The sequence below is a fragment of the Pteropus vampyrus genome, unplaced genomic scaffold (genome assembly GCF_000151845.1).
Source record: "Pteropus vampyrus isolate Shadow unplaced genomic scaffold, Pvam_2.0 Scaffold29, whole genome shotgun sequence".
NCBI lineage: Eukaryota > Metazoa > Chordata > Mammalia > Chiroptera > Pteropodidae > Pteropus > Pteropus vampyrus.
Genome location: NW_011888810.1, coordinates 9245961 through 9263681, shown reverse-complemented (window position 1 = coordinate 9263681; position 17721 = coordinate 9245961). Strand labels below are relative to the sequence as shown.

Here is a 17721-nt window from a genome sequence, read left to right as displayed (position 1 = left end):
TGCAATCTTTACAAGAATACAAGGGGGCTGCATTAGCTTACACTCCAACTTGCATTACAAACAAATAAATGAAAAAAAAAACAATATAAGAAAAGAGAATGGGGGATGGGGAACAAGAAGGAAGGAAAGGGAAAAGAGAATTTATATTACTGTACTAAAAGCAGTTTTTGATAAGTAACATAGATACGATATTAACTAAAATTTAAATAAAGCTAAAAAATAAAAAATAAAAGGACCTATTAGCCTACTTGTTACCGATTCCTCAGATCCACTTTCTTAGCTCAAGAATTTTAGCAAATGTCTGCCGTTGTTCATCTGCCTAATTTTGAAAAGCAGTGATTTAGTTTCAAAACCTGTTTCAGTGGACTTTTTTCTTTTCTCTCTCTCTCTTTTTTTTTTTTTTTTTGTAGGGTATTTCAATGAAAAGGAAAGCCACTGGATCTTGGTCTTAGAAAAACTGTTTAGACGATGTCTGTTCCCTGTGCTACAAACACGTGGCAGATCTGTAAGTAAATGCTGGGCCCTGCATGATGAATTGGATGACTGCAGACCGGAGGCAAAAAAAGTAATTGTCTCATTTTCGTGGTGATTTGCTTAACTGGTGGGACCATGCCAGAACGGCTAGCGGAAATGCTCTTGGATCTCTGGACTCCATTAATAATATTATGGATTACTCTTCCCTCTTGCATTTACATGGCTCCAATGAATCAGTCTCAAGTTTTAATGAATGGATCCCATTTGGAACTAAGCAGGCTGAGCGAAGAACAGCGAATTTTGAACCGCTCCAAAAGAGGCTGGGTTTGGAACCAAATGTTTGTCCTGGAAGAGTTTTCTGGACCTGAACCGATTCTTGTTGGGCGGGTAAGCTTTGTTTTTAAGATTCTAATTTCAGGATCTGTTCATTGTCTTTGGATCTTGACTTCAAACTTGTCACAGTTGCTGCCACACTTAGCTGTGAGGACTTTTGGCCAGATGGTTAGTAAGTTTACCTATCGGTTTCATTAGGAATATGAATAATCTCTTGGGAACAGCTTTAAATGTAGACAGACTGCTCTTCTGGGGACAACTCGTCTCCCCACACTTTCCACCCTTATCAGAGATACAATAACGCTTGTGTATGCATGCACAAATGAGGTTGTCTTTCTCATCTCATACAAGAAATCTGTATGCCAAACCTTTTCTCTAAGCTTACAGCACTTAGAATAGGTATACATTTTTTCTCAGTTTAAATATATACCACCCTGATTCCTAAAATGTTGTTTGGTTTCATTTTATTTTGAGGTTTCGTTTTATTTCTCCAATTTCAGGTAGATTTTTCTCTTTTTTGGTTTCGTTCTTTTTTGGGGGGTGGGGGGTCGGGGTGGGGCGTTGTTTGTTGTTTTGAATATTGACCCAGGATGAAGAAAGGGAAATTCTTGGTGTGGATAACTTCACAGTGGTTCATACTTTAATTCAATGAATTTGGCAGTTGGAAATTAGCACATTCATTGTCAGATGGAATCAAATGTATAGAATCAAAGTTTTAACATAGTGGTGTGTGTGTGCGCATGCATGTACAGGTGTTAAACTGGTTTTACATTTGTTTTATTGTTGGAAAGGTATCTAGTATAGATAAGTGCCGCCTGCTTTCCAAAGTCACACTGTAGGCTATTGAAGACTGTATATACTTATTCTTCAGAACTGTTCGTAAGCTCCTGTTAATTTTGACGCATACCATCATCATAGGTAGAGTACTACTTATGAGCCTGGTGTGGCTGATTTTCCTGACAAGTCAGATTCAAAAGTGAATCATGTCAATATTATTTATTTCCCAAATGCAGTGATTTAAAAGAAAAAAATAGGGACAGAATTAAACATTGTTCTTTAAGACTTGAGTTAACTCTGGTCTACGGCCATGCTACCCTGAACAAGCCCGATTCTGTCTGATTTCAGAAGCTAAGCAGGGTCGGGCCTGGTTAGTACTTGGATGGGAGACCACCTAGGAAAACCAAGTGTTGTAAGTGTAAAAAATAAAAAGTAAGGGATTGTAAGCTGATAAGGTCCTTGCAATATGTGAGGTTAACCAAGGGTTGCCTCGTCTAAAAAAAAAGAAAGAAAGAAAGAAAAAGATGAGTTAACTCTGCATTTTACTGAGAATTTTTTTATTGCTTTCCTGCTTCTACCTTGCAAAGCAAATTGAGCCTTCCCAAGGATTTTGTTTTCTCATTTCATGTATTTCTACTTAAACAAAAGAAATCTGGTTGAGGAGTTATGAATCATTCAAAGAATATTTATTGAGTCCTTTCTATGTGTCCAACATTCTTTTAGGCATGTAGGGGGCATATTGTGAGCAAAACAATGATTCTGGTCTTCACAGAAGTCACATTCTGGCTGATATTGAGTGTTTATTACAATAGTGTTAAGTACTGTTGTAAAGGCATTTTGTGGGCATAATCCTATTTGCTTCTAACAATAGTTCCTTCTCTCTCTTTCTAGGCATATGTGTATGTATATGCATATAAGTGTATACATTTTTTTCTATAAATCTAAAGTATAAAAATCTCTGAAAGATTTTTTGTATGCTTTATACAGAATCAGGTAGCAGAACTGACTTGAAGCTATTTATAGTCAATGTATCCCATTACTGTGACTGTTTATACACTTCCCAGCAGAATTTGTAATATGTTTGATTACAGGGGGCTGCCCCAGAGCTTGCTGAGGGTGTACTTACTATACAGCTTGTATACCTTCATATTTCTAAATGTGAAGACTTTTGAATTCCAAAACCCATCTGGCCCAGTGGGTTTTGAATATGAGCTTCTTAACTGGCACTATCTTTTTTTTTTTTTTTTTTGTAAATGCAGAAACTGAGACTTAGTTGGATTAATAAAGCAAACCAAGATCATAGAGCTTGTAAATGATCTGAGTTTGAATTCGGTTGGAGATCCCCAAGGCCATAATTTTACCCATCATATCCAATTACATCTTAGTAACTAGCTACCATGTGTTTAAACTTGCACTTAACAGTGATTGAATGTAGAATGCCGAGTCTCAGGATGTTTCGAACTTCTTTACTCAGAATTAAAGCAAATCACTTTGTAACACTTTGTACTTCTGATATACATGCCTACATATGTAATTGATGAATATTTTCTCCCTGTTTTTGTTAGTTAACTATTTACAGTAGTATATCTGGCTGACAGTATCTTGTATAATATAAATACATAAACATGCTATGACCAGGAGAACTCTCCATTTTTATCCAAAGAGAAAAAGTAATTAAGTTGGGCTTTGTTTTGGACTCACAGAATCTGATGACTAATTTCACTTCCATTCTTTAAATGAAGTAATAGAGATAGAGGCAAATGGCCAGGCATTCAGCATCTATTGCGACTTAGTAATAATCAAGAAAGACGCACTTCTTTGCATGACAGAAATGTTGCTAATGAACCTGAGGACTTTGAAATGGCCAAAATGCTCCTGAATGTTGATGACTATTTTTATGAATTATCTCTTTCCCTGCTCCCTACCCTGGCCAATTCCCAAACTATTGTCAAATCAGAGCTAAACTTATTTTCTGAAGAACTTTTCTGCAAATATTTCCAATCATACATATTTCCCCTTAAAGAGAATGGCCCCTGAATCATTACAGTTTAGCCTTTAAGGATCTCGCATTGTCGTGAAGCCAAAAATATGTTTCAGGTGACCGCTTCTGATTACGAGGCAGGCGGAGTGTGGGATCTGTATCGGGGTGGCCCCCGGTGCTTTACAATGTGTTATCTCTGTGCACACTCTTCCACATCTGACTCTAAACCACTTCATCAATGAGCTTTAGCCCGGGAACTGGCCGAGAAGCATCAGTTACTTCTAAACGTATCTGCTCTTTAAAACACCCTCCTGTAAATCCCCATGGTGGGGGCCCTGGGTCTGGCATATGGAGTCTAAGCCCAAGGGCAGAGCCGATTGTTGAGTGAGTGACTCTTCAGAGCTTCACAGATACCCTCCCATCATACATTGTCTGTGTTTACTATATTAGTAGGTGGCTGGATGCAAAGAAAGAGCAACGTCTTACAGATGCACTCTCCAGAGATTTGAATGCTGGTGTTGCCATTTTCTGGGTGTTAACCCTGGAAAGTTACTAAAACTCTTTAAAGGTTACCCGAATCAAATAAATAAGATTGCGTAAGAGTAAATAAAATATATGCGTAGCTCCTAATAGTTACAGTCATGATTATATTAATTATACAATTATGCATGTGTATGTTTAGTTGAAGTGGTGGACAAACTGATAATTACATCACTAGGTGAGCTTAAGACTCTGGGAGCCCAGTGCAGAGCTCTTTCAATTAGCCCGGGTTACGTAGGGTGAAGGTGATGTCCAGGAGTGTATTGAAGGTTAACTGTCACTTAGTCTGGTGAGATAGGAAGGAATGGGAAGTTAGAGGCCCTGGCTAGATGAGCTTATGCAACGTCATGGGGGTAGGGTGGTACTCCCGAGGGTCCCCTGGGTCAGAAGCAGCATAAGCCCGTATGTTTCTTGTTGAATTAAAATAAAGCTGAAAGTCTTACTTGTAGAGAATAAGACTGTCCCATTTTGTCTAAAATATAACTGTCTTGTCTCCAATATTTCATATCCTTTGACTATGGTTTATTTTTTCGTCTTCCTGATGATCATCATCTCACATACTTTATACTTTATCTTGTTTATGATTTATTTTCAACTACAATTCAAATTCTATAAAGAAAAGATTTTTATCTTCTTTGTTCTTCACTATATATCCCCAGGACCTGCATATAGGAAGTGCTACGTAAATATTTTGCATGAATAAATGAATGAATAATTCACCTAATAGAGGAATTTACAAAAGTAATATAGGCTCAACCAGATTTAATATAAATGGTATTTTTCAATAAAGGGACCAACGCATTGTTTTCATGTTCTCTCTTTCATCTTATTGTTTTATAGACCAGCTGAGTAGTTTAAACATTGTTTCTGTATATTGATTTTAAAAATCTTTTCTTTGAGTTAATGATAGTGGACAAGTTAACTTATTAAACAGGTCTCTGCGGAGGCTGCAGGATCCCCTTTGTGGAGGCTGTCCCCCTTACTAGTGGTATGAGGTTGTCCCCCTTACCAGTGGCATGGGCCATTGCAGGGTAGTGAGTCCATTATCTTCCAATCCATCTGCAAACTTACGCTTGTGCTTACAGCACAAAGTACACAAAATATACACTTGTAATTGTGCGGTGAATGATAGAATTCTATTTATGACACAAATCCCTATATAACAAGGAATAGAGGCAATATAAAAAAAATGTGGGAAACAATTATTGATTTTTGGCCCAAGTACCTTTAGCTCTTTTTCTGTGATTCTGTGATCCTAGTTCCTTGCATTGCTTTATTTTGGGAAAAATCGTTTTTTTGTCCAGGTGGTCAGAGATCTATCATGAATCCACTCTCTTATATAAGCTCCCCAGCTCGCTTTCCTCCCTTCTTCCCTCCTACCTGGGCTTCTGAGCAGTTCCTTATTTGGATATAACTCACTGGAGATGCCACATCTATTTATAATTCTCTCCCTCCAAGGCACTGACTCATTTTCTCTCTTTAAATTTGACCTTCTAACCTTCCCTCTTCCCTGTAACTTGGAAATCATTTGGGGGGTGCTTAGTATGAAGGACACGGGATGCCAAATAATTATACTGTGTTACAGTTTACGATGTCAGTGGCCGGTAAGAAAATTATGCTTGACATATCATTATTTTTGCTGGTCGTTTGCATGTTAAGAGCACTGGGCTATGCAGCCACAGCCAAATTGTATCTTCGGCCTTGAGAGAACAATTCACTGTCGGTTCCGTGAAGCTTCTGCCTACTCAGACAGAGCCTTGTACACCAATAATTTGGCAGGAATGCAAGTCAGCATCGCATGTCTCAATCTGGCCAAACAACTAGGTTTGTCTGCCTCTTGCCCGATGTCCCGACTTAAAAACAGCAGGCATCCCAAAGCTGTTGGAAACCTTTGATGCTGATATAAATAATTGGAATAATATTAGTCTTGTAAGTCAGCAGAAACCCTACACGCACACACACACACACACACACACACACACACACACTCACACACACACACACATATGCAGTCTATTAGCTGAGTCTGTGCATGAGTACATTCCAAGTCGTCTTCTAATAGGGTGTTTTTGTAGCCCCAGATTCTCACCCTCTTCATCCTTACCAAGGGATCAGGGAAGGGTGCAGAGAATTTGCTTATTTCTGTAGATGCCCTGAAAAATAAACTCATTCAGAGTTCTTACAAGAAGAGTCTTGCATTTGCCGTCAGTCCTCTTAACGGTCACCCCGTTGAGGGAGCTATTTTTCCAGCTTGAAGCAAAACGATAGTAGCCATATGTTTATGAGTGATTATGTAACTGTGTTTTATGAATAAATGGCAATAAAGTAGTCAGTAAGAAAACAAAAGAAAATAGAAAATTGATGCCTATCACAAATTTGAAGCCAAAGCTCATAGGGAAGAATTGGGCAAACAAACACTGTGCAAGTGGGAAGGATTTCATTTCATATTCACATAGCAAAATAGTAGGAATCATTAAAAATTATTAAGATTTATAACATGGGAACATGATTGCAACTGAATAAATCAATGACAGAAGCAAGGTATAAAATATAGGATAAAATTTTAAAATGCAAGTATGCTATGAAAAGAGTACCTGGCACATATCTATTAAGATATATGTGTACACATGAAAAAATATATATATTCAAACATTTACAAAAATAATGAACTGCTATGTACTCATCATCCTGATCGTCTGTATTCAACAATTTCATCGTTTTGCTGTTTTTTTTCCAATTACTCCCTCCCCTACACGATTCCAATACTCTTGATTTTAAAAATTAATGTAAGGAGAATCCTAATTATATCTACAACTACCACCAACTATTTTTTGAGGTAAAGATTTCCCCTACTGAAAATAATATAAGATCATAAAAAACCCAAAAGTATGATTACAACTAATGAATAAATGATATTCATATATTAAAAACAAAATAAAGATTTGATTCCTGATATTGATTCATAGTAATAACTATACCATAATTCAGTAAGAGAAACCTGTAAGGAAATATACAAGTATATCAAAACTTTTTTCCCCTAACATGTGTAGTTAGATTATCCAGTCTTTTTCTTTTTTTTTTTTTACATTTTATTTCTAGGATATGCAATTATTACATTGTAAAACATAATAAAATGAAAGAAAAATAACAATGTTACATTGTTCAAATTTCTTAAAATTAATGCCACCAATTCATAGCAGATTATTGGGGACACCATCATTTAATGTGAAACTCACATTACAATCTTCATTTTTTTTAACTATACCTGTATCATACGGTTGGGAGGATAGCCTCATCAATTAATAAAATTTCAGAAACATTTAATCATTTTTGCTAAACTATGAAGAGAGAAAGAACAGCCACAGCCTTGGTGTACTGCTAAAAGCACTTTCAACAACTTTTATTACCATGGGACAGATCACATAGTAACCAGAAATGGAGATTTTATTTTTGGCCTTGAAATGAGAAACTATCTTTGGAATCTTTAAGTAATATTGTCAGCCTGCTCGTTGCTTGTAACCTTTCTATAAGAATAACCTAGAAAAGTTCTTCATGGAATTATGTGATTGGAGAAAGACAAAAGTTTTACAACATTCACAAGGTTTCATTCAACTTGACTAGGCATGTGTTTTAAACAGTTTAAGTAGTTTCTGTAACATTTTAGCATTTTTCATCTATACATATTATTTTCATTATAGTTAACTTAATTTTCCCTCCCCCTACTGCCAACACACACACATACATGCAGTCACACACACCTTGGCATAATTTGGTTATGTATCCTCTTGTTTCTAGCTAAGTCTTTAAATATTTTGAAATACAATAAAGATAGTCTTGTCAACAATCGCAAATCTAAATTTTCAGTTACGATGTAGCATGTTTTCTCGCCAGCACTAGCTTCCTCAGCTCACATTTCAGAACATACAGATGTTATATCTGGGAGGGGAAAGAGAATACCCCGTGTTCTTATTACTTAGCGTGAGGGTCCACAGCCCAGCAGCAGCAGCAGCAGCAGCATCACCGGGCAGCGAGTTAGAAATGCATCATTCCATTCACCACTCATATACCTTGATTTACTGAATCAGAATCTGCATTTTTAACAGTATCTCTGGGTAATGCCCGTGCATATTAAAGCATTCAAATAAAAACATATATTTTAAAGAATCAATCAAGGTCTCATTCAACTTTTTTTTTTTCATTCAAAAAGCTTGAATCGTGCTTTTTGTTCTCTGTATCCAGGCTGAGTGAATTTTGAATACCACTCAATGAAAGAAAAGGGTCATGGGGGTGGGTATTTGGGAGAGCCCTGGGGAAAGTTTTGGGTAGGCTCCTCTGCTGATTTCATTTGAATCCCGTATGGTTGGTTGGTACAGGACACCACAGCTGCAACATCTTTTTGCAGATGAGACTTCTTCCTATTACAAATGATGGTGGAGGCAACAGCCTGTGAACCCCCAAGCTCGATTAGTTAACAGGAACTGTTCCCTGCTCAGATCCATGAACTCCTTTTTTTCCTGCATGTATTTACCACAACGCAGCAGATGTGCTCTGAGATGTGCAGAGTATCAAATGTCACTGGGCTTCCGCAGGAGACAATAGCAGAATCCAAATGAGCACGATCAGAGGGCTGAGGAATATTGGGGCAACAGCAGGGAATAAAACACTAGATGCATGTTTCTGTTTCTCCTTAATCCTAAAAAAACCCAGCTGTGTTGCATAGATCTTTATTGCTGTGAATATATGGTGAAGATCATGAAATTCAGGACATTGTCCAGGAATGGTAGAGCGAAGTGGGGCGAGGGAGGCTTGAAGTAATCAAAATAAACCAAAAACATCTGTTAAGTGTTTACTGTATGACAATTTGTAAAGTTTGCCCGTTCAATTCTCACAATAATCCTCTGATGAAGGTAGCATTATCCTCATTGCCAGATTGGTAGAGAGTCACTGAAGCAAAATGATATATGCATTAGGACAAAGAATGAATGGTAGGTGGAGTCAGGAGTCAAACCTGGACATGGTGATCCCATAGCTTGTTTCCGTAACCATGGCAGCACATCATCTATTTTGAAGTGCATGTGGGAGTTGCCCAGTGAGCTGACCTACCACCCCAACATGCAGATGAGAAAAGCAAGACTCACTGGAGTAAATCAAGGTATGGCCTCGTGACTAGAATCTAGGCAGTTCAGTGAGATTTGAACAGACATTTAAAGTTGTCTATCTAATTGCAAAACCACTACACCTGTTTCTTTACATGCATCTCTATATGCTTTGCTAGTCAGAGACAGGTGTCTATAAACCACTAGAGAGAAAAAAAATGTCCTTGAGGCTTATGCATGTGGTAACTGTTTTGTTTTCTTTCTGGGGAGATGAAAATGCCAGAATCCAGGCCTTGGCAGGGCCAATACCATGTACAAAGTGATTTATGAATTATTCTCCAAAGATAAGGGGCAAGCATGGCAGCTAATTGTCTTCTTTGTTTTCTCATTTTAAAGTATATATTTAAAATGATTATGATGATAAAATAAGAGAAAAATGATGTAGAAGAAAAAAAGAATACTTTTATTGAACACTTCGGGCACATTGCTATGTGCTTTAAACATATTTATGGATGTTATCTCCATTTTGCAGATAAGAAAACTGACGCTTTGGATTGAAATAAGTTCTCATTGGCTAGGCAACTAGAATGAAATGATTCTAGTTTTTTTCTGAGTTAAGCGGAATTCTGAACTACTCTGAGCGGTTGCATTAAGTTAGCTCACTGGAAGCTTTGCCCACGACTGGGCAATTTTGTGGGTTCCTCTTAAACTGAGAATCACCAGGACAGCAGAAAGAAGAGTGGAAATGTTGAGTGAAACAAAAAAGCAAATCCTGCACTCATAGGAAAGAACTAAAAGAAGACAAAAAGCTTGTACACTCCAGTTTCTTGAACTAATTGTGTTAATGCTGAATAATTTAGTAACAATTCCCTGGACACTTGGAAACTGAGGTGTGGTGGATAATATCACAGAGGCTCCAGAGGGGGGATCTGTAATTTACTGAGCTCTCTGCAGCGACTTCTCTGATGCCTCTAGCAACTCCAAGTCTTTTTCTAAATGGATGTGTCTCTTTTTTTCCAGTTGGTATCATGTGACCTTCTCCTGTACAGTCATGGTCATGTCCTTTGCTGCTGGAGCACTCTGGCCACTCATGCCTTTAGTAGATTCTCTGAGGAAAAGTAATTTGGCGAAGGAACACACGTGGCTATTAAAAACGACTAAACCCAGTAACTCCTCAAAGCCAGTCCGACTCTCTAGCCACTCAAAGGCTTTATTTAGAATGTGGCAGGGTTATTTATAGTGGAGTTTTCTTTGCTTTTATTTTATTTTTTTTATGTGCTTCTGGGAACCTACAGGTATAAGTGAATTTCTCATTGCAGTTTGCCTTTTGTCTCACTGTTGTGTGTGTGTGCGTGTGTGTATGTGTCCTATTATTTCTCTCTTAGAGCAGTGTTTTGGCAGAACTCATCCTCTGATTATGTCCCTGCCTTTGCAGGGACATTTATAATCAGCCCTGTGAGGTGTTTTCAGAAATCATTAGCCATTTGCAATGGCGGGCCCTATTGATCACAGCCACTGTTTCTCTTGTCTTCTCTGCTTTTCCTGTCATGAGACTCATACTGTAAAGATCTTAATTTTTGTTTTCTCTTTGTGTGTGTGTTTTCTATAGCTGAAACCATGGTCCACACACCAACTAGACCTTGCGGAATGCATTTCAATGTGCCCAGCTTTTCTTTCATTCCACAAGTTGGGGGAAAGTCGCAAACAGAAAGAAGCTGAGAGACCAAATAGTAAACATGGAGGCATACCCACCCTCACCTCCCACCTCAAATGCACAAATACAGAAAGAGATGATGAAATGGGGTCAAAGAGACACAAACGATGGGCCTGAGCAGCAAATAGAGTACAAGACAAAAATCCTGAATTACAGAGAGAAAGTCACGTTACAAATGATACAATGTAAGAAAGGAGCCTTGACACAGAAAACATGGAAACTGAGAAACCTTCATAGAAGCACAGAATTTAAAAAGATACAGAGGAGCAGAAACAGTGAGAGAAAAAAAATGAGAGTGACAATGAAGAGAGAAAAAGCAAACAGAAAGCCATATGGAGTGGATTTGGGGTCCACTGAGAGATTTTCACTAGGCCCAAACTAATTTTTTTTTAGCCCCTGGACAGATGGGCTTATGCATACTTTTATGGCATTTCTGATCACACAGGTCTGCTTTTTTTTTTTTGCAAAGAAGTGCATTTGATTCTGACACATGGCATTTGCTGAATAACTGTGGCTGGCAAGACTAGGCATGAAGTCAGAACAATTTGAGTGAACCAACAAACATGATGATCTTCCCTTTTTCTAAATTTTTCTAGACACATTTTTGCTTTTAAAGTTATGTACTTCTCTAGCAATTGGTGCTAGAAACTAAATCATGTCCGTTTTACATTGAATCAGATGCAGAGTATAATACTTCAGTACTGAATCTTTAAATGAATTCATCACCTAATTCATACTGATGTTCCATAGAACTAACTTACTAAAGAGGTGGGAAAGCGAGAAAGGGTTATGGGTAAGCTCTTGGAGAATTTGCATCCACTAAAACTGTCTAAAATTACCGAATGGGCTTTTGAAATATTGGGAGAAAAAACATTTTATTGGAGTTTATATTTCTAGTATAGAAACAATTTAATTTGTACAATTAACATCAAATAATCTAAAATGGCCATAGAGAAGGCTGGGGTTGTTTTATTTGTTTGTTTGTTTGTTTATTTTTATTGTAATTTACAAACATATTTGAATATATATGGCTTAAGGAAGAGTAGGCAAGGTGGAAACTGAAGAATATGTATAGGTGGGACTGAGGGAACTAACACTTCCTAAGTACCTACAACCTTATTTAGCCTTCACTTGAACTGTGATACAGAGCTATTAACATCACCCGCATGTCCCCTTAACAGACAATGAAACTGAGAATCAGGGAGATTTAGTCACTGTCCCAGAATGGCCAGTAAGGTGGGGAATAGGGACTGGAGTGCAGAACTAGCTGGCTTTAGAACCCGGGCTTCTTTCCCCCCGTGTTACACTGCCCCTCTCTCATTTTACTTGGCTCTTCCTTATGTCTCTTTGCCCATGAATATGTTCTTATGAAATACAAGGACACGTCCTTGTGTTTACACAACACGATTTGCTCTTCCAAATATTTCTTTCATTCATTTCAACAACCCAGGGTGCTAAGCAGGATAACTGAGATGATATTAGACCCATATGGGAAACCAGGCTTTCTGACACCGTGTTTTCTCTAAGGAGCATACTGCCCGCCTGTGTCCTCTGCGAATCCCTCGGCATTGCCCAAAGTAGAGTTTCCCTCTGCGATGACTCCTCTTCATAAGAAGTGTGTTGACATTGCTGCCTCAGTTCTAGGTCGCACTACAGAGCAGGCCTCTTAAGGCATGGATTGCTTAACCTTGCAACATGGCATTGTCTTGAGGTAGAAAAGGCCTGGATGAAATTATCTATTAAGTAGACCATCCAATCACGTGGTTTCTGTGGTCTCTTGAATCTAGAGACTACACAATTTCCCTACTAGCAATGACAGGTGCAGACTGAGAACTTATGTTAATAATGGACATCCTCCCAGAGGGTGATATTGAATGAAGCTTTCAAGAGCCTGCCCCTGCCTTGTGACCTCTTGCTTCACATTGTCCAAGACTCTGTTCCTTAATATAGCCTAGCACTCCAAGTTCTGGGTGATGCACAGTCCAGGCCAAGAAACCCCAAGTGCAAGAATGTTGGAAAATTCCTTTGTTAGAGTTGGAGGCAGGCCTTTGCACTTGAATGTTTCTATAGGAGTAGTCACTGGGCTTGGGTCTGGGTGGGAAACAGTGGAGCAGTTCTGTGTCACTTGGCATTGCAAACCTTGAGAGATAATTTCATCCTGTGACCTGGCAGAGAAGCTTTGCTGCGTTTGCAGAGGAAATTCTCAGGCCTGGGAACTGCTCCCTGAGATGTGCTAGGGAAGTCAAAGTCTGTGTTGGAGGCTCTTCTCTCCTGAGAGAACGTTTGAGGTAGATGAAGAAAGGATGCCTTCTTTGGAATTGGAGACTTCGAAGAGTCTTTGCAAATGCAGAATCCTTTTGGAAACTCCACAAGGTTCTGGCTTTTTCTTTTAGATTTTATAAAAGTGTCAGCACAAGGAAAACTTTTCTAACTCATCAAGTAAGGGGTTGAGACTTTGTTCTCCCTCCCCTGAAGACTAAGCATTAACGTGCTGAATACAGATTTTCCCTTGGGTGACGTGCTAAATACAGATTTTCCCTTGGATGACAGGTCTTGCCAAGCTGTAGACCACCCCTATAGCAAACGTTGGTCAGATGGACTACTTTCCTTTGAGTTGTATAGGAGTAAATATGATTCCCTGAAAAAAAAAAAAATACCGCCAGGCATTGAAAAGTGTTCTTGGCATATGGATACAGAATTGCCATCATCATAATAACAATTGTAATGAAATATTAAATCTATAACACCTGGTAAGGAGGTTGGGTAAAAGGAACATTATTAAAATATACTTCATAAAAGCTATTATGTTGCAGTAACTTAGTGGTATCCACTAGCTATTTTCATTTGTACAAAATTTTGAAATGGCTTGAACTTCAAGTTTTTGACAGGTAAAAAAAATCTGTAATTTGAAGTACTCATTGAAGTAGAACGTAATTCATTGACACATTTTATAAATATTGAAGGAAACTTTAGATTCATAATTATTTAAGCATTTTATACCCCTTCCACACACACATGACTGAAACCCATATCTAGTCAGTTATTAACTCTCCTACTAATGGATAATTATTGCGATGAACATTTCTGATAAATTTCTTTTTAGATACAATGATGGTTAAATCCGTTTTCTGAGATAAATTGTGTTATCTTCTACATTAACTTAAGATTTGTATTGACTTTTGTTTTTATGAAAATGAGATATTTTACAAGAAGTTCATCTCTAGACTAGACAGTATCACAGGTATGACAATTTCCGTTCTGTAGACCTCTTTTGAGAAATACAGGAAATCTCTGATTGCTGTTAATAATAAAACTAATGGCTAACATTTGAACACTCTTATGCTAGCACTACGATGAACACATGGCATATCTAATTTAATGCTCACAAAATCCACAGGAGGTACATGCTAATATATTTCAATTTGTAGACATAAACAGATTTAATGAGGTTCTCTCATTTGCCGAAGTTCAGCTGGCTGAAAATTGCTGAATCAGATCTTAAACATCAATGTATTTGCCATTAAATTTTGCCCTTAAACTTTCCTGATATATAGTCGCTCATAAAAAAGTTGAAGTTGATGAGTAAAGTATTTACATTATATTGATTTATCAAACACGCATGCACGTGCGCACACACACACACACACACACACACAGAATTTAGAAACTAGAGTGACTTTCCACAGACTTATTTACTTTTTACTTTCAAAATCAATACAATTGATTAACTTGTTATTCTGAAGTGTTGACAAATTATTGGATAAAGTAGATTGATATATTTATTCAGCAGTATTTATTGAGGACATACTATGTACCAGGGCCTTTGCTGAGATTATTAAGACACAGGCAAGGACTCTGGATGTCATAAACACCGTGAAGAAACAAGGTAGAAATATGCAACAGTGGGGTGGTATTCACTCTTTAAAATAAATTTACCTATTTCTTTAAAAACCATATCCACATATCTTCCTAGCAACAACATTGCTACCGGTCTACCTGCGTTACCCAGATTTCACATCACCCTTGGAATAGAATTAACAATAAACCCAGCTTGAAACAGGAAGGATTTCTCTCCTCGTGACTCTTAACAGAGCACATAGCTTGAAGCTAGTACAACTTTCTAGGCAGGAAGAGAGCGGATCACTATGTAAATCATTATCACTGACAAGTTGAGCCTGCAGTCAAAAGCAGAAGGTATAGTTTGTGTGTTTACCTCAGGCTATTTGTCTCCATGGGGTAACTTTTGAAAAGAAATACAGCAGGTTGATATTCACGCACATCTACACACACACACTCACAGAGTATTATGCTCATGTCACAGTGGATTTAACTGAATTTCAAGGCTTCAGTTATCCTCTGGACTGTTGATATCCATCTCTCCATCCTAACCCAGAAATCTCAAGTCGACAGGAAGTGAAATTTCCATCCAGAATGTGTTGTTATTTGATAAGCTATAAGTATATTTATTAAACATCGTAAACATACGGGGGTGGGGGGATTATCTGAGTTTATCTTCTCCATTTAGGAAGTCAAATGTGGTGTTCTAGTCTAAATTTTTGTTTCATCTGAGTCATTCTTCTAAATTTCAAAACTGTACATATAATTCTCCTGCATGTAAAATTTCTGTGTTTATTCATTTCCTATGTCAAGGACTCCAAAATTCCTCCCAAGGCTCAGAGAGCAGCAGTTACCATTATGTGACCTGGAGAGAGTCATTTAACCCTCCAGAGTTGTTGAAACATTAAATGAGTGGGTAGGAAATAGATAGTACTTAGAAGAGTGCATAGTAGTGCTATGCAATTGTTAACTATAATAATGATGATAAAAATAATTATTATTCATCAACAAATAACTGTTGCCCCAGTTACTACCAGAATTACTACCATTGCTACTAGAGACACTATGGAATGTGTGTCTACAAATAATACTAGTGAAAAAAATAGGTTAACTTTTCTCAGCGACCATGTGAAAAACTAAGCACCAAAGAGGTTCAACTCAGATTTCAGCCAAAGGCTTTCTCTCTTCTCTGTATCATGACGTCTGCTGCGACTTCTTTCTATTCAGTCTCTGGCACATTGTGGGTATGTGGTAAATGTTTGTTAGTTGAGATATCTGTGTATAATTTTTTGTTAGAATTTATAAAACCTCCTAGCACTAGTGGGTGCTAAATGAATGCATGTTCTCGTTTGTTCTAGCTTTCGCTCACATTTTGAAAACCAGTCTACCCTGAAAAAGTGTAGCATGAGCTCTCTTTAGCCATGTGTTTCCAGGATAAGGAAGAGATTCATTATGAATATTTTTTTCTGAAGGAATATTTAACTCACGTCCTTACAGTATCCCAGTGAGCACAATACGAACATCAGAAACATATGCAAAGTTATATGTAAGTATGTTACCTTTTCCAGGTTTCTTTAAACTCATAATCACTGCCTGGCACTTTATACATATTATCTCATTTAACTCTTATAATAAATCTAAAAGTTGGTTGTTATTATCGCAATCATAATGAGAAACTGGTAGACTCCAAGAGGTTAGGTAAATTTTCCAATGAATCATTAGAATAATAGATCTAGTTCTAGACCTAGATCTCTTGATGCTCATCTATATGGCGCCAAAGTTTTGTTTCATTCATCATGCTGCCTGAGGAGTAGCCTATAACTTCCATGATATGTCCATGACCCTTTTACTCTGAGAAGTTTCTGCTTCCATCTTAATAGCTCTAGTCTCCAAAAGATGTGATAACCCAGCAAAATTGTGGTGGAGTTGTGTTTCAGACCCACATTCACATGACTGTGAAAAGTTGTGCAACCTCTCTGAGCTCAGTTTTTTTCATCTGTAAAATACTTGGTCATTTTACACTTGGCATTGAATGATAGAACATAGGAGAAGTACTTAACACAGGATCTTTCATAAGTTAGGCACTCAGTAAATGGAAGCTGCTCTTTTTATTTTTCTTACTCTTTGGATTATTGCTAATAATCAGATCATGTAGAGGCACCACTAATCATTAAGATTTTCATCTTCCTCAGGCTGTGTATTGGTTCTGTTTGCTAATGAGACTCTTGTATTAAACTGAACTTACCTGCTTTGTCACGCCCCTGTGTCTTTTAGGTTCTACATAATATTTACTTTCCATCTGATTTCTAAGAACAGATCATTTTCCCCCTTTTGGTTATTGATTGCATTCAATCTTTTGACACATGAATCATTAGAATAATAGATCTAGTTCTAGAGAAAAGTCTTCATAACCAGAAACTCAGCTTTGTTCCTAAGGTCAGATAGGTGACAAGAAGAAGCAGAGACTTGAATGTCTTTTCCAGGTGACAGATAGCTTCTCTGTGTGTGGCAATGCTACTAACCATTCCAGATATCCTTTGACATAAGCTAAGGTTTGGTATCTCAGCATTCTCAGTCATGTCAAACAGATGATGAGCATTATTCATTTATTTACAAGCTCAGAAGAAGCAAGAAAAGGCTCCATTGAAGCTCATATCGGCTTCCTCTCTGTGTAGGTACAAGGAGGCTGGCTGAACACAGCATGGTAGGTTAGAAAGTCTTCGATTTATAGCCTTGAATTAAAATACGGATTTTGCCATTGTATTAGTCAAGGTTATTCAGAGAAATAGAACCATTAAGAAACGTAAAGACACATGGAAAGAGGGATTGGCTCATGTAATTATAAAGGCTAAGAAGTCCCATGGTCTGCCATCTATAAGCTGGAGGCCCAGGAAAGCCAGCAATGTAATTCCAGTCCAAGCCTCAAGGCCTGAGAACAAGGGACTCAATGGTATAAGTCTTTGTTTGAG

General features: G+C 37.7%; 1 protein-coding gene and 2 pseudogenes across 1 annotated transcript in view; all 3 read left to right on the top strand.

The window, feature by feature from the left end:
* The window catches only part of CDH8 (cadherin 8), a 334115-nt gene that overhangs the window by 15005 nt on the left and 301389 nt on the right, over window positions 1–17721 (top strand). Inside the window, exon 2 of the mRNA XM_011356674.1 lies at window positions 411–861. Coding sequence (XP_011354976.1) covers window positions 610–861 — 252 coding nt within the window. The 5' untranslated portion in view covers window positions 411–609. The remainder of the gene's footprint in view (window positions 1–410; window positions 862–17721) is intronic.
* LOC111737691 lies at window positions 1885–2003 on the top strand (annotated as a pseudogene).
* The window catches only part of LOC105289861, a 25718-nt pseudogene continuing 13772 nt past the window's right edge, over window positions 5776–17721 (top strand).